The 27,933-nt window shown below is 39.0% G+C and overlaps 1 protein-coding gene across 2 annotated transcripts in view; it reads right to left on the reverse strand.

Moving 5' to 3' along the window:
* The window catches only part of PIGN (phosphatidylinositol glycan anchor biosynthesis class N), a 107,993-nt gene that overhangs the window by 17,138 nt on the left and 62,922 nt on the right, over positions 1–27,933 (reverse strand). For both annotated transcript variants that reach the window (XM_064443450.1, XM_064443451.1), the window contains 10 exons: positions 27,631–27,813; positions 24,170–24,306; positions 22,013–22,112; positions 21,794–21,886; positions 20,273–20,364; positions 15,786–15,897; positions 10,016–10,124; positions 6,153–6,255; positions 3,562–3,664; positions 1,302–1,388 (listed from right to left, as the gene is read on the reverse strand). In XM_064443450.1, the coding sequence (XP_064299520.1) occupies positions 1,302–1,388; positions 3,562–3,664; positions 6,153–6,255; positions 10,016–10,124; positions 15,786–15,897; positions 20,273–20,364; positions 21,794–21,886; positions 22,013–22,112; positions 24,170–24,306; positions 27,631–27,813 (1,119 nt within the window). The remainder of the gene's footprint in view (positions 1–1,301; positions 1,389–3,561; positions 3,665–6,152; positions 6,256–10,015; positions 10,125–15,785; positions 15,898–20,272; positions 20,365–21,793; positions 21,887–22,012; positions 22,113–24,169; positions 24,307–27,630; positions 27,814–27,933) is intronic.

Consider the following 27,933-nt stretch of genomic DNA (forward strand, 5'->3'; position numbering starts at 1 on the left):
CATTCAGGTGTTTTAAATTAAAATGAGATTAAAGCAGTGCTACATTCAAGTGTTAGATTAAAGCAGTACTATGCTGGAGCTTTAAAAATACAATTGGATTGTTTGATTTTTGTTTTGGCTCATTTTTAGCATCTGACAGACAGCAGTAGTTTTAGTAAAAGTTAGTTTCTTTTTTGTTAAAACAGCAAAATAGCAAGTGAAATCCATAAATTTACTGCAAGGCGGCTCAGCTGCTTTTCAGGTATACTCTAAAGCAAATGTAAACATTCAACACGTAGCAAACCGTTTTGCCTCCTTCCTTAGCACTGAACTGCCTTCTCAATGAGGTACGTGTCATGCTTCCTGTGCTGCAGGTTCCCAATGTCCAACAGCGTAGACTCTGCGACAGTGATCCACCCTCTCACATTTGGTTATTCTACGAACCACAAAGTCTGTTTTTGCAGGAACCAGTATTGAGACAAGTCCCTCCCCGGCTCCAGCTATGATAACCCACCTGTGCTAGGAACCTTTATGTTCTAGACTGGCTCATAATTTCTCTCCCACCTGCACACGCATCACCCTTGCTGCAAAATACCTCTCACTTAGGTGCAGTTGCACGACGGAAGAGAAAAATGACATTATTATCAAGTCTGTACAGTATTAAAAGAAAAAAATAATCAGCTTTACTTTCAGTTAGAGAAATCCAAAATAACTGTTAGGTTAGTGAACAAACAGCTCTTCCCTCCCAAGCCCATATAATTTCTAACAGCAGAAACTACATGTGATATAAATAATTCTAGGCCGGAGTCTGGGAACACATTGCACTAAGAGTCTGCAGGAACCTTCCTTCTCATCTCATATGCCTGGCCATGGCCAATGCCTGCCCCACAATATTTTCTTCCTAACAAACTGCAATACTCTAAAAATAAGAAAATAAGAATAACTTTAATATTACCTTTTCCAAGTGGTTTGTGAAGGTTTAATGAGTTTCCTCCAGCCAAAACATAATAAAACAAAATGAAACTAAACTGAAAACAGGTCTCCTTAGAAGAAAGTTTACCTCAACTGTAATGATCATAAGAGACCAAACTTTTCAAAGTGGCCAAGGAGCCAGATTCCCAAACAGTGCAGTGTGTACTGAGTTTTTTACTACTTTTATCAAAAAGCATAATGTGGAAGACTACTGTCTTTTGAGCAATGTGACTCAAATTATCTTCACCAGCTTCTGTTTCCAGTGGCTACCAGGCTACAGATTTTGATTGTGGGGCCTTCTGAAACAAACCTATCTTTCCCCTGGAACGCAGCAACCAGCAAAAGGATACAAAGAAAAAAGACCTGCGGACATCGTCTAGGTGGAGCTGTCGAAACTGAGTTATATCAGTAGCATAGGCAAAGTTGAAACCAGCAATCTGGAACGACATCAGAAGAAACCAATACTGAATATCAACTGATGTACTTTAATAGAATCATCATATTTTTACTGAAATGAATAAGAAATAAACCTACTTCCCTATCAGCTGTTACTAGAGTAGTATTATGATGAGGACTGCAAACCTTACCCATATTTTCATTGTACTTTAATGAATCTGCCAGAAAGATTGTACAAGTGAGATGATCAAATGAACAGTGGAGCTTCTGCTGTTATCTACACGAAAAATGAACTTCTGTGCCTTAGACTTATCATCATCTCTTTTCATCATAAATATTCCTCCTACACACATGCACTTCCACTGCTCACATGAGCATGTGGATAAAGACCCACAGAAATAAAAGACTGCAATTATCCTCAGTTGACTTATGTTATGAATGAGAATACTAAAATATTCTCCATCTCCTCCACTCAGTTCTCAGCACAACATCACTTGACCTGAAGAGAAATTGTCTTCATGGAGTTTAAGAGGTCAATGAACTCCTTTTCACTGGAGAAAAGAAAATAAATCAAGTAATAAACAGTCAACACTGACAACATTTTAATTAAAAATAATATCACATCATCAGAGAAATGAGCTGGATTCTTTAACACAAGATTTACTTTATGGCATGTATTAACAGGCATTCTAGAGATTATTTTTTTCTAACCCAAAAACAAGAAGCAAGGGTAAGCATTATTGTTCCTTTCACTTGAAACCAAAAGTCAAATGACATACGGGGTGTGAAAACAGAAAACTTAATTACCGCTTACTTGTGTTATTTTCATTTGCATTTGATTAATAAAACATTTATCACTGTTTCGTACTGCTTTAATGGAACTTTATTTTAAAACAAACAGACCATCAGACCACATTCGACAGGCAAGCATCACAGATGCCTTGTTACAAGATGCAAAAGGTAGAGTGGATTCTAGAGTAGAAGAGAAAGTGCATCCCACAGACAACTCTGCTGTTCTAGAAACCTCCGGTTCCAATCAGGGCATCACGGTAAGTGTACATTTGTATATTCAGATTCCTTCTCTATCACTTAAGATGCTATAAAACATGGTGACACAAAATATCTTATCTATACATAGCATAAATAAAAAGCAATTCCAGTTTTCATTTCTGATATTCAGCCTTGAATTGGTGAAGCCTGTTCTCTCTCAAGTTTTAACACTCTCTCCCTTGCAGGAGAACCACAAAACCACAGTATGTGTCAGGTCCGCTCAGGACTGCCTTGGCTCAGATTTCACCTCCCGGCACTTCTCCCTAATTATTGTGAGCTGCAAAAGGAAGGAAAGACATGTACGGCTACTCCTCTTACAGGTGACTCTGGCCACTCCCATGCATCTGTACACAGGTTCTCTGTGACCTGCACCAAGGACGGCACATTTGGGAGAAGTGGGGGAGAGCTGTGCTGCACACCTGCCTGGCTCCGAGCACCCAGACGACTCTGCAACTGGCATTTCAGATCTAACTGAATCGACGGCATAGCCACGGTTTGTTAAATCCTTGACCTAATCTCAAAGCTAAGTAGCAGTGTGAGCAGCACGGGCTTTGAAAATTGCTGACAATATACTAAATTTTAAGGTGAAAGAAGTTGCACTGGTTACAAAACTCCCTCTCCGGGCAAATCCAAGAAGGTGCTAGTTCCAAGTTAGTCTCTGGCTCTTTGTCTGTCTAATCAGAAATAAAACTCCATTCTTCGAGAAAGAGTAGAAGGACAAAGTCAAACTAATGCTTCTGGAATTTCTTATCGGTCATTTCAGAAATCAAATTATTTCTTTTCAGCTTCTCACTTGTGACTCTGCCATTAGAATAAAAAAAAAAGAGTACAGTGACACTGTACTTACTCTAAACAGTTACTGTACCTTATGCTGAATTAGCACCACACTTGAACAGAGCTTTGTAGCCCACAGAACATACCACTAAGTCAAACTGATTTCCTGCATACATAGAAATAGCTCTGATTTGGAATATCTTCAATAACATAAGTAAAACACTCTTACAATGTCACACTCCTATTTCATAAAGCTGATACTGTCTTCCCAAACTTAAAGAAATGCAAAGTGTTGCTCTATGAAAACCATTCAGAATATTTATTATAGCATAAGAAAAAAAAAAAGATCAAGCTGATAATTAAGCTGATATAGCTATCTGGAACTGTTACCTTCGGTTTGCGCGAAAGACCATAGTGCTGCAGTGCTTCTTGCTCCATGTCTATCCACACAAACATCAGACCAGACAGCACCAGTGGAAACAGAGCTTCATACCTGAAGAGTAACATAATAATCATAAAAGGTGCAGTCACTAACAACTATTTAACATCAAATACTAATGTCTGTCTTTCCTTTTTTTTTTTCACACAAATTATATACTAAAGACCAAGTGGCATTCTTCCCCTTCTCTCCCCATTTCTGAGGAGTACCCACAGTTGGTTGGATGAAGTTTAAAGCCATACAGTAATTAAGTGGTAAAAGTAGGAGAAACATGCTGCTTCAGCTTTGTCATGTTTTGCACTCATTTTCTCATTTGATGGCTGCCACAACATTGGATGAGTGCCCTTTTTGTCATGATTAATTTTAACAAAACAAATAAAATTCAAAAGAAACAGGAAAAATAATCACATTTGGCACCTATTTTCTACAAGATGGAAAATTTTGTAGTAAGAGCTATTTGGAACTCGGGGTTACAGTCCAACCTAGACAGCAACTAGAGATTGTCTCTACTTAGGACCTAATCAGAGAAACTCATTCTGGTGATCTCAGTCAAGTTTCAAGGACAGAGGCATCTGTATGATAAAAATAGCATTACATGTCATTGAAGTGAAATGTCCTTTACTTTCTTTACTACATACCAATCTATCACAATAGCAGCATCAAGTCACACTCTAACCAAGGCCACTAAGCTATTCTAGCTACACCCCCAGTCCCAGAGGAGTACTTCTGGCTCCTGCAGCACTCAAACATCGCTAACTATGAGTGTACTTACATGAGAGATTAAAACCCCCAGATAACTTAGGGGTGTAGACTGTAATTGGATAATACTAGTTTCTCCTTACCCTCTGCATCTCAGTTGTACTTCATGATGCCTCTCAGGTTTTGGTTTTTTTCCCCCTTCAGGATAAAATTATAATACTGACACTGACTGTGACACTAACGCTGACAAGACTGTAATTTTCCTCCTTTTTATTTTTTTCCCGCCTTGGACACACACTTATTTGTTTAAAAATAAGGAAATCATTGCAGTTAATCTTGGTATTGTTTCTGTTGTGCCTCCCCATTAGTGTAGCTACAAAGCAGTTTCAAACTGGAACTAAAAATTTTGCACAGACATTTCTGCTTTAATTATCAGAATGACAAGCAGTTAAACATGAACAACAGTGGTTGGGTTGTCAGTAACAAAAGTATCTACAATCCTCATAATGGTCTACACTTGCCTACAAACTGAATGTCTTCAGCTGAGTCAGTGACAACTGTATGCAACCATGCTCTTCAGCTGGCTTCGATGCTTCAACTTAACTGCACCTAGAGAGGTGCTGTTATTACTTGGGCCATGCACTGGGTTATCAACACATGGTATAACAGAGCGTGAGGAGAGAAACACTGGACACCTTCGGCAGTTATTGCCTTGGTTTTGCTATGATTGGTATTTTGGGGGTTTTGGTTTGGGAGTGGTTTTGGTTTTTTTGTGTTAAAAAAAAAAAAAGATTTTTTCCAAAATTTGGTGGTCTGTTTGAACATTGTAGGAAGACAACAGAGAGCCGTCAGCATTTAAGTGGTCTGGTGCAGGGCCAAAATATAAAGAGGGAGGTTACCAGCCTCAGAGAGAACAACATTCATACTTTATCCAGTAGCCAGAACAGGCTAAGAAGGTTGAGTGTGAGAGTGTGTGTGTGGACAGGAGTAAGATTAGGATCAAAATCTTAACAGGGAAGTGGGAGGAAGGGGAGGCAGGAGATTAAAAAAAAAAAAGAAAAAAAAAAAGAAAAAAAGAGAGAGAGATACACTTCATCTAAAATGAGAGTATCCACAAGGGGCAACTACTGCAAAATGTCTGCTGCAAGATATTTTATTCCACTTAATTTTCCAGTGTAATTAAATCCAGAGGATAAGTGGGAGGAGAGATGGAAAGAATGGTTCCTATACTCCCCATTAATTATTCTCTTAAGAGCTACTCAGTCTGGAAAACACTGGCTGACACAGTGTTTCTTTCATTTACAAGTGCTGAGGAGTTATCTTTTATCCAAAAAGAATCAAGTCCTACTCTTTTTGGGGACTAGCATCCCTTTGACAAAAATCACTTCCATGAAAATTTCTCTGAGTAAAATTTTCCCTCATTTTAGGGCTATCTGTTCCCTGTCGTATGTCATTTAGACATAACTAGACACCAGTGCTGAGCATCTGGAAGAGAAGTTATTTATTTTTGTTTGCAAGCAGAAGAGCACATGCCAAAACAACAAAAGACAAACTAAACCAGACTTCCTTATTTTGGTGCAAGATGGTTTGAATACATACCCGTCCAGCCACTGCTTGGTCTAGCTGAAAGGAATGTCAGCAAAACAGTGTTTATAATACAAGGAGGATTATGGAAGTTCTCCTGAAATTTTACTTGGGAAACTAAACAGGGAGATAAATGGTGAGACTACAGCTAGAAGCACACCTTACACCTTTAACAGAAATCTTCGTGAGATTCAGCAGCTTCATATTTAGCCCGATTTTCATGTGTAAGGCTGATCTAAATAGAGTAAGAGAGAAGTACCCTGTGCTGAGGAGCAGGTAGGTGGACATCAGGGAGAGCAATATGCTGAACAGTCGTTGAAAGAGAAACGTGGGGCTCAGTAACGGCAACACCGAGGAAGAAACTGCAATAAGAAGAGATCCATCAGTCACTACACGTGAAGCATTTAATCCTTAGTAATGAGATAACACTCTTCAGATCTTGACACTTTATGTACAGAAATTCAATACTGGCCATATATGACCATCTATTTTCAGAAGTTACTTTTGCTAAAGAAAACCCAATGTTTGGAATGCTTAATAATTATCACAAGTAATTTTATTTCCCTATCATTTTAATTCCCTGGCTTTCTACCTCACAGGCTTTATAATTTCTCATGAACTTATGTTAACAAATCCTGAGATGATGCAGAAGCACTACCCCAAAAAACAGTTAAACTTGACTGTTTAATACTACTGCGAGAACCACTTACCATGGCCCCGAGGACCTCCTGCTGCTCAAAGACTGCAGTTACAGAGCCACTGCTCCACTGGATTAGATTAGGAAACCTGCCACATTTTGAGGTACAACTGAAAATACTGGTAGTAAAGACACAGAAACTATCAACTTCTTAGTTTCTCTACTTTAAAGTTTTAAAACAGGAATATTTAAGGAACTACAGAGGACCTATCTGTCATGATTCATGCCTCTTGCCTTCAACTTGTAATGCATTTCTCTAACGCAGGTGTGGTATCTTAAGAGTTGCATGTCACTTCTTAGTGCAGTCCATTGCTCAACTGCCCAGCCAGCCCTGGTTAGCGGCATTTGCGCTGCCCCTAAAGAGACTCTGCTAGCTGGGAACCTTCAGAGGGTGAGGAGAGGGCCCAACAGTTTGCAGGATGTGAGGAAAATTGGGAAGAGAGGAAATGGGCTGCTGGAAGAGTGAGTAGAGGCAGAAAAGAGGAAAAGCGGCCAGTGCTTGAAACATGGAAAGGGAGAAGGAAAAGCATTGCTGTGATTTTTTAAATATGAAAATTGTATGTAGTTATAAAGAACTGCAGTGACAAATAACATCGGTGTGATTCTTCATTGTGGCATAGTGCCCTCACATTACTGAATCATTCAAAGACTGCATCAACAGTGAGTCATAATAAATAACCACTCTATTAAGGAACAGAAATAAAACTGTAATATATGGAAAGTGCTCAGTTGTGCTTATTGTCATAGTGTACATTAGTATTTATAGTAAACATATAAACAAAAGAGAGATGAGGCTGTTCCTAGAACCTGTGGGTCAGTATGTTTTATTGCCTGGATTTCAGCCTTCTCCACTGCTACAATTACAGAGTAAGTTACTTCATTTCAAGGGTGCTCCAGCCTTTCAGCATCACTTGTAGCTTAAAAAAGGCCCATCTCAAAAAGGAACTTCAGGGACCTCACTGCAAGTCAGAACAGCTGGAAAGAAATTCAGCATGGCAACTAGCCTCTGTGAATGACACTCAGCGCATCAGATATGTATCACACGCTGAGCGCAATCATAGATGAGAGCAGATGAGTGGCTGGTAGGTGGTAATTAGCCTTTTCCTTCCATCTCTGATGTGACACATCAGATATTAACCATCAAAAGACCTGCAGGTTTCTGGCTGACCTATCTCTGTATGTGTCCCCTGCACACAGTTGTGACATCAAATTCCTCAAAGTTTGGCAAGTTGCTATGACGGATTTCCACTGATGAAAACATTCATTTAGAAATATCTGCTAACATAAAGATGGTTCTGAAGAACATGGGAACAGCTGTATTAACTTTATGCTTCCTGGATTTACCTCTATATTTGTGGTTAACATATACTGCACGAACCATACGGTGTAACCAGCTAAAGCCAGCTACACAAAGGCCTGCAGAAACCTAATCACTAATTCATTTGCCTAGTTCTCCAGATCCAGTCTTTCTTAAAAAAAATAATTTTAGGCCTAAATTAAAACTTTAAACCAGGTAGACTTCACATTAATCAGAATTAATAGCTGGGGAGGGGGGAACAATTTGCTAGAAAACTTCAGAAGTCTCATTATTGTACTGACATGATAATATGACTCATATCAGTACTATTATGAATAAACACTGATAACTGGGTTTCTGGTTATATAAATTCACAGAGAGGTGCAAAATGAGAGTTCAGTAAGTAACTGCGCCATTATTCCACAACTATGCAAGAAGATGAAGAGGGGTTTGACCACCTGTAATGCCACCAACGTTGGAAAAGCTACAGTATGTTAATTATTATGGTGCCACATTTGTGGTACACACTAGTGACAAAGGCAGATCCTAGTTGTGGTTATGGTAGTGACAAGGCATTTCCCTCCAACAAGAGTACTGAAGACATGTTGTGGGATGCCTTAGCTTTTTACCTGCTTAGTTCAGTGTTGAATTACATACAGCGACTTCAGCAAGCACATAGAGCTCCTACCTTGTATATCATATTAACTTAAAATGGTTACTTCCAGCCTGAAGTACTTTGCTAAAAATGTTCAATACTAGCATGGCAGCAAGTAGACTTTTTGGATATATACAGTTTACTTCAATGTTAGCTTTATTTTTATCATAGAAACATCACCGACAGCAAAGAGAATTTCTAATATACTTTTTCCTCTTAACTCTAGACCTCTCTGAGCACCCAAATCATCTCTTAGATGTTTTTTCCCTCACCCTTACACAGGAGAGAAAGATAACCTTTACCCTCAATTCCTGCTCCACTAAGCCAAGCAGGACATCATTGATTTCATCGACTTTACAACTGCAAGGAATTCATCCATACAGAGATCCCCACTTAGCTTAGCAGGCTGCGAAGAGTGAGTAAGGCATGACGAAAAGGGAAGTGCTCCAAAGAAAACTACATTACAAACAGAGAATTGCTCACACACTGATCGCAATCAGTTGTATTAACCTTGAATCCATTTGCTCAAACAGAAGCAGGATTGCTAAAACTGACAAGATCCGCTTAAGTTAAAACAATGTCACCAGTACAGGAATGTACAAGACATCCAGCAACTAGATAACAAAAGTCATAATTCTTCTGTTAAGCTATGTTTAAATTCCTGGTCTTGACTTTTAGCAAAGAGCTGCTATCAAACTTTGCATGGGATATGTTTATCTCTAAAACAAATCCCACATTCCAGATCACTCAGGGGTAAACAATGCTTAACATTTTCTAATGGAGCCCTACAGAAATTATTTTATAGCTGAAATATGAAAGGTATTGCTTTACTGTATACAATAACCCCAGTGATAATGACATTTGCTCTGTTTAATCATCCTAAGATTTTAGTTTGAGAGTGGTGAAAGATCCATACACTTGTAAATTGTGGGGTTTTTTTTTCTTTAATAATTGGGTTCTAACAGATATCAAACACACATTAGCCTCATTAGTTCACAGGTATTTTGCCTGGCTCTGAAAAGCACTTCCATACCCTAAAGGTCTCCGCCATCAGCTGCAACTTCAAGTTTCTATTGAAATATAGCTACAACCTTTCCTTGCTCCCCGATGCTTAACTGGATTGCTTGCAGACCATCTCAGATCACCCTTATCTGGCTCCAAGTGAAACAAAAAGTGAATTAAAGACCCATTTTAGGGATATAAAGGTATTCAGAATATTCAGAACAAAAGGTAAAGCTACTTGTAAATCCAAGTTTGCATTTTATTACAAACCTGCAAAGGAGGTTTTTCTAACATATTCCTCAGAAAACCTCACTGAGGAAAAAAACAGTGAACACATGGAAGAACTATTAGGAGTGAAATAAAGGAATATGTGCAAAAGAAAGATGTTAATTAAAAAATGTCACCACCACCCTCCCAACCCCAAACCCCACAAACTATCAGCATACAAGCTTGGGAGGAAGATGTTCTTACCTAGAGTCATCCAGCTAATAATTTGATTCAATATAGGCAGTCCCTGTTTGTTCTTAAGACTGTCATGGGTACTGCTCACAACATATGTCGAAAGTGCAATACTCAACATCTAGAAAGATGAAATCAGACAATAAACACATAGTTAATATATAGATTCCTGCCACCGTATACTAAATATGTAAATATGCTTTAGAGTTGCATAAACACCTCATCTGAATCAACATAAGAACAGGAAGTCTGATATGTAGCGCCAAGTATTTCTAGCTTTTTACAATCTATGCTTTTTAAAACTTTCTTCTAGTTTTTTTTTGTTGTTATTTTTTATTTGTCCTATTTTTAATAGTTTAAACAAGTGCCCTGGATCACTGATTTGACATGATATGCTTTGTCAAGAGTAACTACTTAGACACTCATGTAAACCACAAAAAAACCACACCCCACACGCCTCCAGTTTTTCGAGGAGCACTTGTCCTCAAACAGCAACCACTAAGAACTCACAGAACCTTTGGCTTTGCTGTAGGATCAGGTACAGGTTGAAGGTGAAAAGTAAAGGCAAGAGCTTTGCATAGGCAGCACAGCTCCTGTAAGAAGAGACAGCAGCAGCAGAGCAGATTGAAGGTGGATTTTAAGAGATGGAAAGAAGCCATAATCTTTGTTCAAATGAAATTGTCTGAACCACCTCAAGCAGAGCCCTCTGCCTTGGAGAAGCAGTGAAGCTGAAGAGGGCTTTATTACTTGACTAATTCAAGAGACACCATTCAGTCATCAAGTAGGTGCAAAAAGTCTTAGGAAAATTACCCCATGAGTCAGTTCTTTCTGAAAGGTGACAATTATCCAAGAAAATGCTTGAGCCAAGTTTTCAATTACTGCTATTTATTCACAACTCCACAGTTCCACTAAAAGGCAAATCAAGCATGCAAATGGTACTTTGCAAACATGTGCTTTAAAACTGCATTACAAGATACAATTGCTGTTGTGGCTTTTTGAATGCAAACCAACTACACAGTGTTCACATCCATTGGTTTTTACCATACGAATAGCTTTCATTCCCCTGCCAGACACAGTGATACCTAGTGGTACAGCCCAGAGGATACACTTAGCAGTCAGCATCCTTTTTTGGTTTCACAGGTGCTCAGTATCTGCTGCTTGTATTTAATTTCAGGCCACAGGAACATGTAACTTGTATTTCTGTGTGACACCAATAAGCTAGGTCAAAGCATTAAGCCTCCAAAACCTCGGGGAATTGGCCCCTTTAGACCTCTGGTGTTTATTTGGGATGGTTTTGCTGTATTCAGGCCAGATGTCTTCCCTTTGATTATCTTTTCAACTTCTTTTAGTGTCATGAGCTCTGGTAACCCCTCTGCTATCCCCTAGCCACTGGTGAGGTCACTTTGCGCTTACTTTTTGTCACCTCCCATAATATATCTTGTGCCTTTGAAGACTTGTGATGACCTGGGCACGTTAGTAAACCCAATTTACTGTTGCTGGACCTCTGCCAGCATCCAGGGAAGGGCTCAGCATCTGCTTTTGAGACCACTGTGCTCACAGTTTAAGTAATGTTCAAACTGCTCTCAGCTTTCACCAACATCTCCAGGACTGTGGAACAGCACAGAAGCTAATGCAAACTGAGGTCTCCAGCTAAGAATCTGTCTTCTTTCCCCCTTTACAACCTCCCTTGAAGCACAGAGATTATTCTTGAACAGTTTAAGAGCTGGCCTCTGAGAAACACTGTAGGTCACAGCTAGAAAGCGGAAACCAAGGGTGACATCTGCAGTCCCAAGACCTCTTCACTAGCAGCTCTGGTTGGGAGTTCTAAGCATCTAACACGATAACAACCCATAGAGAGAATGGTAGAACCAGCATCATCAGCTGGACACTACACAAGGCTGGTTGAAAACACTCCTTCTGTCACCTAGTTCCACCAGTATCACATGGATTCCTACTGTTTATTTCTTCTCCTAATTTAGAGGAGAAAACAAAAACTGAGCACCCTCGACCTGCACGAAGGTCAAGCCTCCTAGGAATACTATCTTGGCCCAACATTATCAACCAATGGAAACAGCAGTGCTTTCGGTAGTGCAGCAAAAATGGGACTTCACCTATGAAACAGCTGGCAAAGAGAAATTGGTGTTCTCTCCAGCAAAAGAGTTAAGTTGTACAGTAAGCACTGCAGCAGTCTAGCTGATGGATTATAAATAATTCCTTTTTTCACCATTCCTGAAGCCATGATGACTTCTCAAAGACCATAGAATCAGTTAGGCTGGAAAAGACCCTTAAGATCATCAAGTCCAACCATCAACCTAGCACTGCCAAGTCCACCACTAAACCATGTGCCTAAGCACCACATTTACACATACCTCCAGGAATGGTGACTCAACCACTTCCTTGGGCAGCCTGTTCCAGTGTTTGATAACCCTTTGAGTGAAGGGATATTTCCTAATAATCAAACCAAACCTCCCCTGGCGCAACTTGAAGCTGTTTCCTTTTGTTCTGTCACTGGTTATTTGGGAAAAGAAACCAACACCCACCTCACTAGAAGACAGAATCAGCACTAACCAAAAGACAATTCTCTCCTTGCCATAGCAAAATATATTCAGCAAAAAATATTATTCCTGCTTTAATATCAAAAGAAAACCTGAGAAATTCTTGGGAATTTTCAGAAACCGCGTGGGTGTAATTCGCATCTTTTGCCTGAAGCAAACAGTGACATGTATCAAAACTTCAAAATTACATCTAAACATAACTGAAGATTTTGTAGCAGAAATGTATATATAACCATATGAAGTTATTCAAGCTTGCGTTTTTATTTTTTAAAATTTCTTTATTCATACACTTTACTGAAAAATCTTATTGATCTTTTTGGTTGTCTGGGACTGTTTTGTTCCTTTATGTCTAATACCCATGTTGGAATGAGTGTAGGTATAAAAACTAGAAGATAAATTGAGTAGACTGTAAATGACCTCTCAGATCCATACGGGTACGTAGTTCATACTCATTTGCTCAGGTGTACACTATGTCCCATTCATGGAAAAACTAACACAAAAAATACATAGTTCAGGACTGAATCAGAGAGAATTATCTTTTCTATAGAGGACTACATGCCAACTGGTGGGTTTTTTTGCCTACTCTGAGGGTCTCTGTCAACTCAGGTTTCTTTTTGACCAAAAAGCAGCAATTAATGTAATGGAACAAGCTTTGTTCCTTACCAGGCATGTTCTCTTCACTACAGGCTAATTCCCAGATGGAAAAGGAAGCTCACTTGGACAAGAAAGAAGAAAGTTGTCTTCAGAATAAAAAAAAAAATTCATCATAAGCACAATAAAAAGCCTAGGTTATGCTGAATCCACCTCTTCTTCTGACTGAAATAGGAAGAGAACTGTAAAAGGAAGTGTCTTTATTCAGATGCAATTCCAAAATATCTTGTGAAGAACAACTCAGGCAAATAAAAACTACTTGAGTCTTTGGGAAATATTATCTTATTTCTTGTATGAAAATGCATCTCATCCCAAATAAGCAGATGCAAAAATTTGAGGTGAAGTGAAATGAAGGATTTAAAAGAGGGTTCTTACAAACACTACCAAAACAAAGAGGAAAAGAATGAGTCAAGGGATCCTGATCAGAGAAGACTGGCCAGATCAGTAGGCTTTTTGCTAAAAGGAAAAAAAACCCTGTAACACCCGCTATTCCTTCTCCATTGTGTAATTCAAAGGCTTTTAGTCAGAGCTGAACCTATAAAAGGTGTTAGCAGAGTGGCTAAGGGAATTGCCAAGACAAACCATAAAGTGTAAAGAGTATGAGGAAGGGATGCCATATTTTCCCTTCTGCTTCAGTCAATACTTGGAGGGAAGTGGCACAAAAAGAAGACACACCTGTAGCAAAATCATCCATGTTCTCATTCCCCAAAATGAAGAACCATCAAACAACCAATCTTAGTTTCCTGTCTAGGAAGGAACAACATTATCAGAGGAAAGTATAACCTTCAGTGTCTGCCTCCCAACACCACATTGGGGGGAGCTGCAAAAACTACTTTTAAGAAGCCCCTTGTCAGATGCAAAGGGGGAACCTGATCATATGGGCTTATGTATATGAATGCCAGTGCCCTGATCACTGTCTGTCATTGCAAAATAGGTGTGGTTCATCTGACACCCTTAGAAGTGCCTGGGAGTTGTAAATCAAAACTCATGGGTTCAAAATGCTCCAAACTAGCGTTTTTGAAGATTACTCCCTTCCCTGTCCCCACTGAAAACTCCAACGCAAAAGTAAAAGGAGAACAAGGGAATTCCATTGCCTCAAAATACTAGTCTTCTGGCAAACATCTTCCTTTTGTATTCCTGTACATTTCAAAGCAACTAAATGCAATCTTACCTCAAAACAAGTTACTTAGAAACAGGTAATGCCTTTGTAATGTCCTTCTCCCCCTCCCAATACTTTCCTTACCCAGAGTGGATCCCATGTTTTCCATTCCCAAGTAAGCTTTTGAAATAAAAATCTAAAAGAGGCTAGTAATTAGATGTCACTACTGTAAAATATCCTCTGATTAAGGAGCAATTTGAGGAGCTTTATGATCTTCTTAAAGGTTGGAAGAAAAATTAAGACGTTGCTCCCTGAACAAGGAGGCAGAACATTTTCATCAAATTAAGTATCTCAGGGCTCTGCGAGTGAATTTCCTGATTCTCTGAACTTCGCTCAGGAATGACTTTTTGACTACAGATCTATTTCATTATCATCATAATTTGTGAGCTTCTCCATGAAGTTACACTGCATGAGATGCTGCAGCAGTTGTGTGGTAAGGTGATGCTGGCTGGCTGCCAGATGCCCATCCAGCTGCACTTTCGCTCCCCCATCCAGTACAATTTGTTTTCAGACGTTCCAGTGAGAAATCCACTGCTGAGTATATACTGCAAATATCTGTCCTAAATGCTTAGGAAAGGAACTGATACCTCTTTTCCATGGTTAAGCTGGAAAAGTTAAGAGAAGCTACCAGCGCATTATACATGTGTGCGTGCACAGGTAAAGGCATTTTAAGCATGCGTTATTCTTTTCACTCTTCATTTTAACCAATTTAAGATCCATACCTAAATCACTGATATAATGAAAGCATTGGTTAGCTCAATAAGAAGCTCCAGTGCGTAAGTCACAACCAGTAAAGCTGGTCCTGAAATAAAACCATTATCTTGTAATAAGTTTAAAAAAAAAGGACAGACAAAATGAAAGGTATTATTAGAATCTTAAAGGCTCTCTAGAACTTAATTAGCACCCACTATGAAAAGATGTACCTATTTCATGAAGCTATACAGAAAAAAAGTAATCTTTCATCTGAAAGAAGATTTAACCAACAGAAAACCAGCTCAGTATCAGTCTCACATTGTTATTCAACAGCCAGAAAATGGAAAGAACCCCCTGAACCAGCAAGCTTGTCCTTAGCGTGCATGTGCAATTCCTGCAAAGGTCACTGGAAGTTACATACACAGAGAGAAGGCAGGACAAACTCTCAAACTGCGTAGAGCATCAAAATGTGTATGCACATCTATGTATCAATACACATAAATATGCACAGGATGAGCTTTTCAGAACAGAGCATTTAATATTTAAAAATGCATATTACCATGACCACATGGTCCTCTTGAAATAGAGAAGAGGAAAACTCTTAGGAACAATCACTTTATTCTTGAAAATTGTGGCCTTGGTAGGAACACATTCTTAGAAAACATGTAAAAATTTGCACCTAAAACCCTCTAACATTCAGAATTACTGAAAAGTAGCTACTGACCTGATAAAAATGTACTTTCAGTTCTTTGTTATTTCTGTACTTATTTTCGCTTTTACAAAGAGATGTCAATTGGAAGCAAGAGAACAACAGAGTCAGCAAACCAGATGCTATTCTGTAAAAACAAACAAAAGCACAATAAACCCCCAGGAAATATCATCAAAAGATTCAGGAAATTTTCATGTAAGTGTTCTTCGCTACAACAAAATAATTCATTACAGTATAAAGACTTAATACGTTAAGGACACAACAGCCAGTTTTAGAAAAACAAAATCCAATCCAGAATCAAGTGTGGTTTGTTTTCTTTTTGTAGTGGTCGTTTGGGTTTTTGGGGGTGGGGGGGGTGGGGGTGGGGTTGGGTTTGGGGCTTGGTTTTTTTTTTTTAATATACAAGCTTGCCATCCACATATACAGTTACACTCTTTTTATGGCAGTGGAAAAAGAAAAAAAAAAAGGAAAAAAATCTCTATTTTGGCCACGTGTCTGATTTGTCACACATTATTTTTAGGTACTTTCAATTACCCCCAAATAATATTTTGAACAAAAGAGTAACAGTGATCTAACATTAATGGTTCCAAGGCTTGTCAGGTTTGTCATCTAACAGGGTAATTACACCACCATTACTATCAAATACATAGCTTCGTCTAAATGCAACAGCAAGACTAACAGGAAAATTACCAGTCCTTCCATAAACACAGGAAAAAAATACTGTTTGGCATTATTAAGTAGATCTGCTAAATATGATACAGTTCCAAAATAACAGAGCATTCACTAGAAGATTAGTACTAAAATCAGCTCCGATTGTTTCCCTTCAGCCATCAAGCAAGCAGAGGAACTGTAAGGGCAGCACAACTTTTTTGCATTTATTTCTCTGTCATGCTACAACCTTGATATCGAAGTAGTCCAATCATGCAGTCCTCGCTTCCACTTGTCCCTTGGCTTCTTCACTGAGAGACTACTGACAAAAAGTCCATTTGTGACTGCTCCACTCATTGTGTTTTCTCAGGCATAACACAAAAATGTACAAATACCTCATATTCAGTAAAATCAGGGTACCAAGGTGTATCTCAATAGCAAGTTTCAAGTAATGATCTAACCAATACAGGAACCCAGTTGAGGGCTACTCGCTCACAGAATGGAGGTTGGAAGGTATCTCTGGAGATCAGTCTAGTCCAGCTGCCTACCCAAACCAGAGCCAGTTACATCAGGCTGCTCAGGGCCATGTCTAGCTGGGTGTTGAATATTTCCACTGATGGAGACCCCACAACCTCTTTGGGGAACCTGTTCCAATGCTTGATCTCCCTCGGTGCAAAAAAACCTTTTTTCTTATGTTTAAATGGAATTTCCTATATCTGATTTTTTGCCCATTTCTTGTCTCTTCACTAGACACTGAGAAGAATCTGTCCACCTTCCTTACTCTTCTCCCCTTGACAGGTATTTATCTACACTGATATCTTCTCCAGAATAACCCGTTCCAGCTCTCTCAATCTCTCCTCCAGGATAAGCAGTCCCAGCTCTTGCTTGCTCCTCTGTGACAGATGTTCTAATCCCTTACTCATCTTAATGGCCATTCTCTGGACCTGGTCCAGTATGTCCATTTCTCTCTTTCCAGAGAGCCCAGAACTGGACACTTTCAGATGTGTCTCGTCAGGGCTGAGTAGAGAGGAATAATCACCTTCCTCATCGTCATCCTGGTGATGCCAAGGATACCATTGGCCTTTCCTGCAAGAGGCACATTGCTGGCTCATGGTCAAACCAGTTGGTCCCAGTCTATCCTGGTGCATGGAAATTATTTCTGCTTATGTGCAGGACTTTGCAATTTCCTTTTTTGAACTTCATGAGCTTACTGTCTGCCCATTTCTCCAGCTTGTTGAGGTCCCTTTGAAGGGCAGCATGACCACCTGCTGCATCAACTGCTTCTCCCGATTTTATATCACCTACAAACTTGTAGAGGGTGCATTCTGTCCCATCATCTAGGTCAGTAATGAAGATGTTAAAATAGTAATGGCCCCAGTACCAACCCCTGCTGTACACCACTAGCAACTGAACTCCAGCTTGACTTTGTGCCACTGATTACAGTCCTTCGAATTTGACAGTTAAGCCTGTTTCCAGTCCACCTCACTGTCCACTGATGTAACCTGTACATCATCTGTTTGTGTATGAGTATGTTATGGGAGACAGTACCAAAATCCTTGCTGAAGTCAAAATAAACATTCACCGCTCTTCCCTGGCTCACTGAGCCAGTCTTCTCATCTTCAAAGGCTATCAGGTAGGTTAAGCATAATTTCCCCTTCATAAATTCATGCTGACTACTCCCTATCACCTACTTGTCCTTTATACATATAGGAATGATTTGCTTCCAGGATTAGTTGCTCAAGTACCTTGCCACAGATTGAGGTGAGGCTGACTGGCCTGTAGTCCCCTGGATCCTCTGTCTTACCCTTCCTGAAGATAGCAGTGACAACACCTGCTTTCTTCCAGTCCTCATGACCCTTCCCCACCGGCCGTTGCCACAACTCTCCAAAGATTATCACAGTGACATTGGCCAGCTCCCTCAGCTCTCTTGGGTATATGCTACCAGGGCCCATAGATTCATGCATGTCTAATTTGTTAAAGTGCTCCCTAACCTGATCCCCTCCCTCTAAGGTTCTGTCTTCCTTGCTCGAGACTTTCCCACAGGTCTCAGCAGTCTGAAGGCTGGGGCTCCTGATGGAGGAAAATGAAGGCCTCAGCCTTTTCAATGTCCTTTATCACCAGGTCCCTGTCCCAGCCAGCAGCAGGGCCGCACTTTCCCTAGTCTTCCTTTTGCTGCTGTGTGCTGTCTTGTTGCACTTCACATCCCACACCAGATTCAACTCCAGGAGAGCTTGGGCTTTCCTAACCCATCCTGCATATTCAGACAGCAACTCTATGTTCCTCCTGGGTCATCTGACCCTCCTTTCACCTCCTGCATGCTTCCTTTTTATGACTGAGTTGAGTCAGGAGCTCCCTGTTCCTACCATGCAAGTTTTAATGTACTGAAGAAGCCCTGACCTGACATATAGTGCTGCTCCTCAAGAACAGATTTAATAAATTGACCTATTTCTCACTGGCGCTCTAACTTCTCCCTCCTGTATCTTCTTTGCCAACATCACCTTATGTTGAATATTCTGAATTGTCACATGTACATATATTTTTAATTGCTGCTTCAAGCCCTTTTGGATTAAAAACTCCCTTGACAAGATTCAGACAGGCGCAAACTGTTTGAGGTACAGTGTTTCATTATAAGAATAAATAGGAAGATGTACAGCCTGGGTAAGGTGAATGTAAAGAAGTGTCAAGGAGGAAGATCTGAAGGTAATTTAATTCAATTTTGATTTCTAAGCTGTGCTCAAATGTTCTAAGGAATAAAAAAAACCTGTCAGTTAGGACCAGGAGAGATACAGACTTGTGTATATACAGCTGAGAGATTATAATACAGCCATAGCAAATCTACCCTGAATATTTCTAACATGGCCAAGCATCAAGACTAAGAAGGGTCTTCAATAGATTTAAATCACAGTGAAAAATATCAAGGCAGGATGTCAATAATTTTGGAAAAATTTGGGCTCATAATTCTATCTGCAATCATATATTACTGGTCAAGTCCCGTATTTTACTGAGGATCAGGCACCCTGGCTCTGATGGGGCACAGTATCTTCTGACAGACAGCAGAAGAAGCTGTCGCAGTCTAGGTCAATTCAAGTCTCTCTCTCTGCAGTAACTACAATGATACCACAAGCCTAACGCCTTCAGACCAACCACCTGGATTGCAACTAGATATGAGTGAATGCTTGTATGATGAAAGAGTGGCTCAAAAGAGGAGAGGGACAGACAACAACAAAGATGTTCTAGAAAAAAATACTAATCAACAACTGTAGAAAATCAGACAAGCAACACCACAAAGGAAAATGCAGAACAGAGAAACAGAAGTGGAGAAAGAAGAGGCAAAGGAGACATCAAGGAAGAAGAGAGCGCTGCCTATCCTGTTTGTTCTATTTCCCTGAATATCTCATTAGGCACAGAGTGCTATTCAAAGACATCTTATTCAAAATTAGATGGAGGAATTCAGAAAAATGCTGTCAAAGTAAACTGCTTTTGAATAAATGTTCTTATTCGCATATGTCAGTGCTATTTACCATGTTTGCATCCCAGTGAAGCTCCTTTAATGGTGTCCTTTATTTTCACGTAAAATTTGCTAATTCTTGTATTGTGAGAAATGTTTCCCTCAACAAGAAATTACAGAATAACGCAAAGAGCAAATGAACATGGCAAAAGCATTAAAAGTCTATTCTTATTCACATTAGTGAATAACTGAAGTTTCTATAATAATGTTATTTAAATTCTGAATTTCAATACCTGTCTCAGCCAGCTTTCAATAATACAATTCCCCACATACATCAAAAGTCAGCCTAAATTTTGAATATCAGAGAGGGAAATAAAAAGTTTAAAGAACAACATGAGATTCTTACACCAGAGGAATGTTTGGTTCTCTTCCTACAACAGGCATTAAAGGAAATATTGCCAGGACCACACACAGAAGAGTCCAGATCAATGCTGTCGCCTAAAAGAAGAAAAACAAATGGGATTTTATTGGAGACCACATGGACAGACAATTGCCTAATCAGAAACAAACAAAAAAATATACTCCAGCAAACTACTAATGGCTAATAGCGTCTCCGATAGGCAACCCCCCCCCCCCGCATCTATCAAGAGTAAAATTAACTGAAAAAAGGGCACAGGGTCATTGTTATTACAGCACTTCAATTTAGTACAGAAGAGAATCTCATTTACACAGCTATCAACATCCTATCAAAGACAATGCAAATTACAGTTAAGCTTATACTTAAAAGCACTTTCTCAAAGTGTGGCCTTCATACACGTTGCTGTAGCCAGAAAGCTGAGGAGTAACATTATGGAAGAAAGAAATAAAACTAATCTCATCAGAAGTTTGCAGCACCTAACTAATCACCTGCTCTCTACCAATATAGTAATGTTTTCCACTCTTTGAATCTGAATGCCTTTTGATTTAACCACCATAATCGCCTCAGTAGTTCTCTAAACTCTTTGACAGGAAGGGGAAAAAAAGTCCCTATCCTAGGTATTTTACTCTAAATAAAAACATTAAGAGCTATATCACTTAAAGTTTTCAAGCTAATGTCAGAGTCAAGCTCCTGAAGAGAAATTTTCAGTGCTGCAAGACAACATCTGTGTGTACCCAGCTTTAAGACAAGTTACTTGATTACTCAAATGCAATAAAAAATATTTGTAAATAAACAAATATAAGCCTCCATCATCTTGACAGTTCTTGCAGAGCAAGACTTAGCAATTTGACTCCAACTTTTTTTGTTTTAATTAAAATGTTAATGTTACCCCAGAACTGTAGGTTTTAGGTATCCTGTGAAATAAGTGATATTTGAATAAACTAATAGAAGAAATGTCTCCTTTATTAAAGGTTGTGCCACTTCACACCCATATCTGCAAAAGCGAATGTTTTTCCTGTGGAAAACAGACAGAAAGCTGCCTCTGAGAAATGCAGCTTGCCAGCTGATTGCAGACAATAATGAATTGACAAGCATTTTTTCAGTTATCATCAAATGTTTTCTTTTCAATAAATGATCACACTACTTAAATGGTGGTACTTTAACCAATCATGCATGTCAATGCTTTTGTCACTGTGACAATTTGACAAATTATGTATGCTTCACATGATTTTAAATAAAACAATTTCAGTTATCATTAACAACAGAAAACTGATAGTTAACTCATAGCTACCCTGAAATTCTTAAGCAGTCTTACTTATATAACAGATATATCCAGATCATATTGAACTCCCTTGCCTTGCTACATGCTGCTCATGAGAGAGTTCAGAATAAGAGCATAACTGAAAAAGAATCTAAAGCACCATTCCAAAGAGACCAGTCCCAACATCCCGAGATGCAAACAGCTGTTAGCCATTTAAAACGCTCTTTTTAAGCAAAGTAATACAGTACCTTTGCTTGAACCCACAGCTGTGCAATCACTGGCCAGCCAGCAAAGACAAGAAGACCAATAGTAAGTGTAGAGCGGTAGAAAAAGCTGAAGACCTAATAAAAAAAAAAAATCCAACAGAAGACTGAAAAACAAGCACATTAATAGAACCTACATTTCCTCAAAGAGGTAGAATGCTAGCAATGAGATACCCTGTTGATACATATGGATAAAATACTTACTAGTATTTCAGTTCCCAGTGTGCAAACCAAGAAGAATCCTATAGACTGACTGATACGAAGTGACAAGAGATTTGTGGCAAGGTCCTGAATAACACGAAGTCTGTTCAAAATGATGGAACAAGATAGTCATTATTTTTAAAAAACAGAAATAGTATAAGATTTTACCTTTGAAGGGTGTGGAGGGAGTCAGAGTACAAGAAATGTTTCAGGTATTGCTGATACTGCCTGCTGTTTAGAAACAGAGTGGGTGATAGCCTGAGGCTCCTTCTGCCCAGTTTTACTTGACATAAAATAGACAATAAAACCCTCCAGCTTTTTGCATCCCATTTCTGGCACATCTTCACCAGTGATTGGGCAAGCATCAAAAAATTCTTGACGTAAATCAACTCTGAGTTAATAAACATTTTTGGTTATGTTGTGCTTAATGTCCATCATAACTGACAACACATTCATAGAATCATTGAGGTTGGAAAAGACCTTTATGACCTTAGAGCCTAACTCTGAGAGACCTCGAGTCCAACCATTAACCTAGCACTGCCAAGTCCACCACTAAACCATGTCCCTAAGCACCACATCTACACATCTTTCAAATACCTCCAAGGATGGACACTCAATGGTCACTCAACCACTTCCCTGCGCAGCCTGTTCCAACGCCTTACAACCCTTTTGGTGAAGAATTTTTCCCAATATCCGATCTAAACCTCCCCTGGCACAACTTGAGGCTGTTTCCTCTTGTCCTGTCACTCGTTACTTGGGAAACAGACCAACACCTGCCTCACTACAACCTCCTTTCAGGTAGCTGTAAAGAGCGATAAGGTCTCTCCTGAGCCTCCTCTTCTGCTGACTAAACAACCACAGTTCCCTCAGCTGCTCCTCGTAAGACTTATGCTCTAGACACTTCACCAGCTTCATTGCCCTTCTTTGTGCATGCTCTAGCGCCTCATTGTCTTTCTTGTAGTAAGGAGCCCAAAACTGAACATGACCTGACCAGTGCTGAGTACAGGGGCACGATCACTCCTCTCATCCTGCTGGCCACACTATTTCTGATACAAGCCAGGATGCTGTTGGCCTTCTTGGTCACCTGGGCACACTGCTGGCTCATATTCACCTGGCTGTTGACCAACACCCCCAGGTCCTTCTCCACCGGGCAGCTTTCCAGCCACTCCTCCCCATCCCCAAGCCTGCAGCATTGCATGGGGTTGTTGTGACCCAAGTGCAGGACCTGGCACTTGGCCTTGTTGTACTCCATACAGTTAGCCTCGGCCCATTGATCCAGCCTCTCCAGATCCCTCTGTAGAGCTTTCCTACCCTCAAGCAGATCAACACTCCCACCCAATTTGGTGTCATCTGCAAACTTCTTGAGGGTGCACTCGATCCCCTCATCCAGATCATTGATAAAGATATTAAATAGAACAGGCCCCAGTACTGAGCCCTGGGGAACACCACTTGTGACCGGCTGCTTTAAAGAAAAAAAAAAAAGTCCTGTTAGCTTTTCCAGTGTTTTATGAGGCAGCTCATTATCTAACTGCAGTTGGTCTCATTTTCTTTGAATAATACCAAGTTAGTATCTACAGAATTGCCAGTAGATTAGGTAAGTAATAGAAATCAGAAGCTAACAAGTATTTTTGGAATTGGAGTAAAAGGAGACGCAAACAAGACAAGTTTGTTTCAGTATCAGAGCACAATCTTCCACATGACTAGCACATGTTCTCAAAAGCAGTTGGAGTTCAGCATACTTGACACTTCGCAGTATCAGACTATTTCAAAATTACTGAAGAAAAAAAGGAACAACCTGTCCCATTTTACAAAAGAAGTCAGCTGCTACAGGTATTTACCCAAGATTTTAGTACCCTTTTGCTACAGTTATGAGAGTACTAAAAACATTTTGTCTTGGAAAGGCATTAATTTAATTTTGCTAATAGAAAAGGTATCTTCTAGAATTGGCAGCTGTATCAATCAGTTTAGAAACTACTCTACACGTCAAGTGAAATATAAACCAGAGCCCTTTGGAATGTCTCAGGAAGCATTTCAGGAAGTTTAATAAAATTACATCTAACTTTTTCTCCCAAACTTATGGGAAAAAGTTAATTGTCAACAAAAAGGAAGTACAGACCTGGTTTTATAAAGCATTCTTTGTAAAATACATTCTCTACTTACTCTCTCACGACTGCATACCATAGTGGTACTGGCAAGAGACAGTATATGTAGTATGTCCAAGGACATGTTTGAATCAACAGGAAAAAAGCTATTATCATTCCAACAAAGGCAAAACCGTAGAAGAGAACAGTAGATTCCTGAAAAACAAATGGTTGGACAAACATTCTTGAAACAGCAATAAAATGTTTTAAACTATGTACTATTTCCAATTTGTTAGTTACACAGTAAAGCAAATGTTATTTTAACACAGCCACTCAAGCTGCCTTGTGTCTATGTACCCAACTTTGGATGCTGTTTCCAGCTAGATAAAGAAAAACAACAGTAAGATTTGAAGATCTAATTCTGAATATGTCTCTACATAAGGTCCTGCAGTAAAATCCGCACAGGCAGGGGCACACTTGCATAATCTGGAAGCCCAGTGTATGCAGTGTTACTTATGTTCAATGGATTCTTGAAATGCATTGGAAGTTGGAGATGTTAGGGGTCTTGGAAAAATGAACTCTCTTAAATTTAGAAACAGACTTGGAGCATAACCATTTGAGTTCAAGTTCATAGCATTACGGTCAAAACATTTAATGAAAATTCCATTAGCACACATTTCCTCCTCCTGCTTGAGACATTTGTGAGAGAACTAATTAAATTAAAATATACAGCATTAACTCCTACTGGAAAAAATCCAACAGTTCAGGATCTAGGGACAGCTACTGAAGGAAGCTTGTAACCAACCTTCCACAGGCAAGACAGTCTTACTCAAAGAACCTACAATTTCAAAATACAGAGGACTAGAGTCACATGGCACTAGAAGGTTCCTAGCATAGCTAGAACTGTTATTATATTTAAACCTAACCTATAATGCCAGCTTTGGGCTTTTCTTAAAAAAAAAAAAAAAAAAGGAATATATGAGATTAGAACATTCTCCCCACCACATTCCCACATTCAGTCCAAGAACATGTTTCTTTGAGTGAGGGCTGTAAGAAGGAACATCAAAGACAGAAAGGAAGTTTTTAAAATGGGTTATTTCAGCCAGGTAGCCTACTCCTTAATCATCAGGTAGCAGTAATCTCTTGTTTGTGCAAAGATGAGCATTTAAACTATCACTCTGGTTCTGCCTTTTACCTGCTCATTAAACTACTCTTCCATATTTAGGGACATGCAGATATCAGAAGAATTACTGGTACAGGAATATTATGTACAAGTTTTAAATAAACAATTTTATCTTTATGTATTGCAACTTGACAGCAAAGGCAGCTTTAGTGACTGTGCAGTCTTTAGTGTATTGTGCAGATAATGACTGAAGACACTGTTTTCTTCTACATGAATGCCAGTTTCTTTGAATGAGTCATGTAGACAGATACGTGACTATGTTAAATATGCTGAGAAGAAAAGACATTCATTTAGCAGTTCACATAGATGGGTTAGCATTTTTTCTGGTACCCCCCCCATAACTGACATACAACTGCCTTGATCTAAACTGACAGCAAATCCAAGTTCTAAATGATTTTTAAGATAGAGTTTCTGCTAAGATATGCCATTAAAGTAAGAAAAAAAATATGTCATATAGAAAGCTGACCCAATGCAATTTTATTAGGTTTAAATTTTACATTTGCTGACACATAGACAGAATGAATATTTATAGATATGATATGCACACAATATAATTTATCACTGAATAAGCAAACACATACAATCAACATTTTTTTCCATATAGAGACATAAATATTATAGAGTCCGATAGAGTTGGTCATGCATTGAAAAACTAGATTTGCATTTTCTGTGGAAGTTTAGAAATAGATTAAAAGGTTAGGCTTCTTGGTAAGCAAAACAACACACTAAAAGAAAAAAAAGTTCTTTCGTATGCAGCATAAGAAGCCAAAAACTTTTAAAGATGATATATACAGAATATGCAATTTCATTATTCAGATGCTCCTTTCAGATTTTATAAGGCTGTGCTTTGCAGAAGACTATTTGTCAATGGTAGATTAGTTTCTCAGCAAAATTCTTTAAGTAGCTCCAGTATTAGCTATAAACCAAGTAACTTCCATATATGAAGCACTAGCCTCATACTGTGATTCCTTAAGTATTTAGGAACACCAAAAAAATTGGTTTCTACAGTAAAGGGCCTCTTACTAAAACCAGGGAAAGAAAAATTCTATGGACGAAGACTCAGAAATCTATTTTTTTCTACCAGTGTCACTAGCATAAAATTTGTCTTCAACAAGTAAAATCGATATACCAAATGAAAATCTGATGTCAACTAAAAATGTGAAGTTTTCACTTAATGTAGCTATTAATATGCCTAATACTTAGTCTGTCGTAATTATTTTGTTCATATCTAACGTAACATGCATCTTGGATTATTTCTTATCAGATATTTGATGAAAGAAAACCTAAATCATGCAGTACAGCACTTACAAATATTTTCCATTTCAGTTTTGTTTGATCATTTTCATTAAAGGCCAAGACTATCTCATTTCAGCCAGTAGTAAAAACCCCAAGACAGCATGATAGGAATTTTCTCAGAGTAATATACCGAAGGCAGTAAAGATGCAAAGTGAGTGCTCATTCTGATTTACATTACCAAATGAAACAATTCCTTTTTTTCTGAAACAAATTCTTGATGTTTGGGAGATTCCTCCCCTCCTCCAAGGCTTTAATTCTTCCCTAATGAAATGCCAGCCTTTTGCCTGTTCACCTTTTGAGATATCTCTTTTCCTGATGAATGACTGAAACTAAACAAATTTCCTAGAATTTTGTACTTTGTGAAAAATCAAACCATAATAACCTTGTCAAAAAGAGCTTCCTTCATCTTTGATGTCTTCTGCTGCCCCATTGCAAACCATGAAGACCAAGACAGCAAGCTGATCTGTGGAACCACAGTTCACCTTTTTATTAAAACAGGTTATACATTTTAAAAATGCCATGATTGGACTGCACATCTTCTGAAAAACCAATTTCACATTGCCAAAGAGGACAGGAATAAAGTAATTTACATGCTAATATTTTTTTTTTTTGGCCTTACAGTAAAGAACAAAAATCAAAATGGAAGCCTGAAGTCTTCCAAACTAGTATTATTATGACAAAGTGCTGACTTTACCACAATTAATGCTGAAAATTGGCTTCTGGTTAAAGACGGACCCTCCAAGAGTTTTAAAACACTATGTTTGCTTACACTTACTTGCATTAGCATCTGGTGAAATGCACGGCTGTAGGAAGGAAGAAACTGAGAAAACAGTATTACATACTCAGACTTACATGGCTTAGAAATACTGCTCCTAATAAATGGACCAAGCAGCAACACTATGCAGGATTACAGTAGCTAGAAAACTCCACAGCTTGACAGTTTTCACATGTGGACAACAGAAGTGGAAGGTGTGCAATTTGGTCTCCCACACAGAGACTGAGCATACATACAATGCTGAAAACTGATAGGAAAAAAATATCATTGCATGTTTCCAACCTACCTTATTATTAGTCTGGACAGCCTTGGTCAAATTGGTATGGGCCTTGATAATCACCAAAATCACGTAAGTCGTCCAGCCCACAAAACCCATTGCAATACTTAGACCCAGGAATAATCTATCGTAAGTATGGTAATAAGACAAGCCTTCCAAAGCAAGGTTAATAAGGGTTTTGCACAGAGATACCTAGAGGCAGACAAAATATATAAGCAACAGATTAGAATAGTGTAAGCTCCATTCCACAAATACACCTAACTGACAGCAACTGGAGCTCAAGCAGCTCTGCCACCCTCTGCACGTGTGTCC

The sequence above is a fragment of the Phalacrocorax carbo genome, chromosome 2, assembly GCF_963921805.1.
Source record: "Phalacrocorax carbo chromosome 2, bPhaCar2.1, whole genome shotgun sequence".
NCBI lineage: Eukaryota > Metazoa > Chordata > Aves > Suliformes > Phalacrocoracidae > Phalacrocorax > Phalacrocorax carbo.